At 49.6% G+C, this 2,524-nt stretch overlaps 1 protein-coding gene across 1 annotated transcript in view; it reads left to right on the forward strand.

The window, feature by feature from the left end:
• The first annotated feature begins 451 nt into the window (after positions 1–451).
• Positions 452–2,524, forward strand: part of NR6A1 (nuclear receptor subfamily 6, group A, member 1) — a 25,933-nt gene continuing 23,860 nt past the window's right edge. The window contains exons 1-2 of the mRNA XM_009334473.1: positions 452–470; positions 524–697. Coding sequence (XP_009332748.1) covers positions 452–470; positions 524–697 — 193 coding nt within the window. The remainder of the gene's footprint in view (positions 471–523; positions 698–2,524) is intronic.

Raw genomic sequence — 2,524 nt, forward strand, 5'->3', positions numbered from 1 at the left:
AGTAAGGATGAAATATTTAAGGAAAGCACGCTGTGTGGTTGGGTAACACACGTTTTGAAAAGTCATTATTTTTAGTTGTGCCTAGGCCCTGCCTCCTTGTAGGCAGGGGCTGCTGGGTTTTGTTGTTGTTGCTGTTGTTTTAATCTTATGTTTTCTTAATTCTGCATCATTCTCAGTCGTTGCACATCTAGACAACTTAAACAGGTCCAAGAGAATTATTTTTAGGCAGGCAAGTCAGTTTTTAATCTTGCTGCTTTGGAACGTATCAATTTTAAAAACTAGAGTCTAAACCCGATTTTAATTCGGAGCGTATGGCCGTGCTGGAGCAAGGGCAGGGGACCATGCAAAAAGCTTTATTTTTCTTTAGTTGGATTAGAGAAAGCTGATCACTTGGGAAGACGCCGGTTAAACTCGGAGTCGATCTGCAAACCGTGTGGACGTGGGTAGCGCGATGGAGACCCTTGTGCCTGGTACAGCAGCTGCAAAATGCTGTTTCGGCTAACGGGGCCACATTTTGGTGCAGTGGGCTTTTGTTCCAAACTCTTTGTGCAACAACTGGCTGGAGTGAAGGATCAGGCCCCGTCGCCCGTCCTCCCTGTGCCGCACAATGGAGCGGGGCGACGATCTCGCAGCGTCCCTCGTCCCTCGGCCGACTCCTGGCCGCGCTTGGCGGGGCCGGCGCTGGGTCCTGTGGGATGTGGGTGCTGTGGGGCGCAGGGCTGGGTGTTGTGAGGAGGAGAGGCAGGGCTGGGGGGAGAGGGGCTCCCAGCCTCTCCGGGAGAAGTTGCATTTCGCAGATGAGTTTTTGATATGCAAATGGTGATCGGTCCCAGTCCGCGGAAGGGAAGGGTGATGGGTTTCATCAGCTGCACACTCTTGATTTATACCTACAGGAAAAAGAGCAACTGATGACTTCTGGGTTTTTTTTATGAGGGTTCTCTTTTGACTGAACTCAATCAGTGTGGAATAAGAGACTGAGTTTCAAATTTAATTACTGGAAAGGGAGAGCAAAGCTGAGATGTGCTGGCCATTTCTCTGTCGCAGCATTTCTCCTCTTTTCTTTTCAATACTCGCTCAGTGCTTTTTAAAATGTGACCGCACTCTGTGTGTCTCCGTAAGTAGAACATCTTTTTACAGTACAGAGAATAAGGTTGCAGGCAGCCTCTTTCCTCCCCCCCCCCTTTTTTTTTTTTAAAGGACTTGAGGAGGCTTGTCCATTTAAATTAACCTTTATCCCAGCTGGGCACACAAATGTTTTTGTTTTAGTTCACAGAGGGTTAATTCTATTCAAGCTCTCACCATGGCCAGCCTGATCTGGGGCAGCACAATCTGCTCTTTGAGCCCGGCCTGGCCAGGCAGGACACTGGTGCCTTCGCCCGCGTTCAGCATGGAGCTGGGACCCCCATCTGCGGGGTCGATGGGGGAGCGGGACACCCTGGCCCATTGTGCACCCAGCGATGGGCTCGGCCGCCGAGGTCGCTGCTGTCCCAGGGAGGGGCCATCGAACAGAAAAATTAATCCCTGTGTTCATCGATTATAAGTTAAAGAAAAGCCCCTTAAGCAAACGCGCCTGGTTTTGAGGGTGGGCTTGCTTGGACAATGCAGCACTCCGCGGTGAGGGGGGAATCACCCCAGTTCTCTGTACTGAATTTAACAAGATGTTTTTCTTGAAACTAAAGATTGACTATGAAAAAAATCATTAGGAAAGATAAGGGGAAAAAGAAACCCTTAAGACGTTTGTTTGTGTTTGAGGCAGCATCAGAGGCAAGAGGCGAGCGAGATTTTGTTAGGATTTAAGTAACACATGTGTGAGATCTCCTGCTCCCCCTCCCCAAACAGCTGGTATTTAGCAGCTTGAGATTGAAACCCAGCTAAAGGGTACTGTGGGGTGTGTGAGATAGGGTGAGTTAATCATGAAACAAATAAATGATTTAGTTGAAAAGATGTTAAATATATTAATGAATTGCAGTGCTGAGTGTCATCTGTAATCTTTTTTCAGCTGTAAAAGATTTTCTTAGCTGTAAATCACGTTCTGTTGTTTAAATGGGAAGTTTTGCAAACTGCAGCTTTCTGCGTCCTCCGTCTTGCTTTTCAGAGGACCAAATCCCAGCACCGTCTGCTCTGGGGCTTTGGGTGAGGGTTGGTGCCTTCACTTTTGGCCTCACTCTAGGAAATAAAGTCTTTGTTTCTGCTCCGTTATAAAGCACCGACGTTACAAGTCACGGAAGCTGGCTGCGCCGGCACTCGGTCTTATTTCCAAGGTAGATCTCTCACAGGGAGCTGTAGGCGCTGTATGGTTTTAAACTGCTTCTGCCAGGGTGGGTGCGATCCTTCTCGCAGCCATGGGGAACTGCCCAGATGAAGCCAGCATCTGGTCCCCTCCAGGAATGCGGCCGTGCTGCCCGCCCGCTCTCGGAACACCGAAGGCGCTTCCCCATAGCCTGCTCGGGGCGGTTGTCTGCAGGAGTGATACAGGTGGGAGCACCGATGGAGGCTTGCTGAACGCTGGACGTCTGTCCCGATA

Source organism: Pygoscelis adeliae, unplaced genomic scaffold (assembly GCF_000699105.1).
Source record: "Pygoscelis adeliae isolate BGI_AS28 unplaced genomic scaffold, ASM69910v1 Scaffold150, whole genome shotgun sequence".
NCBI lineage: Eukaryota > Metazoa > Chordata > Aves > Sphenisciformes > Spheniscidae > Pygoscelis > Pygoscelis adeliae.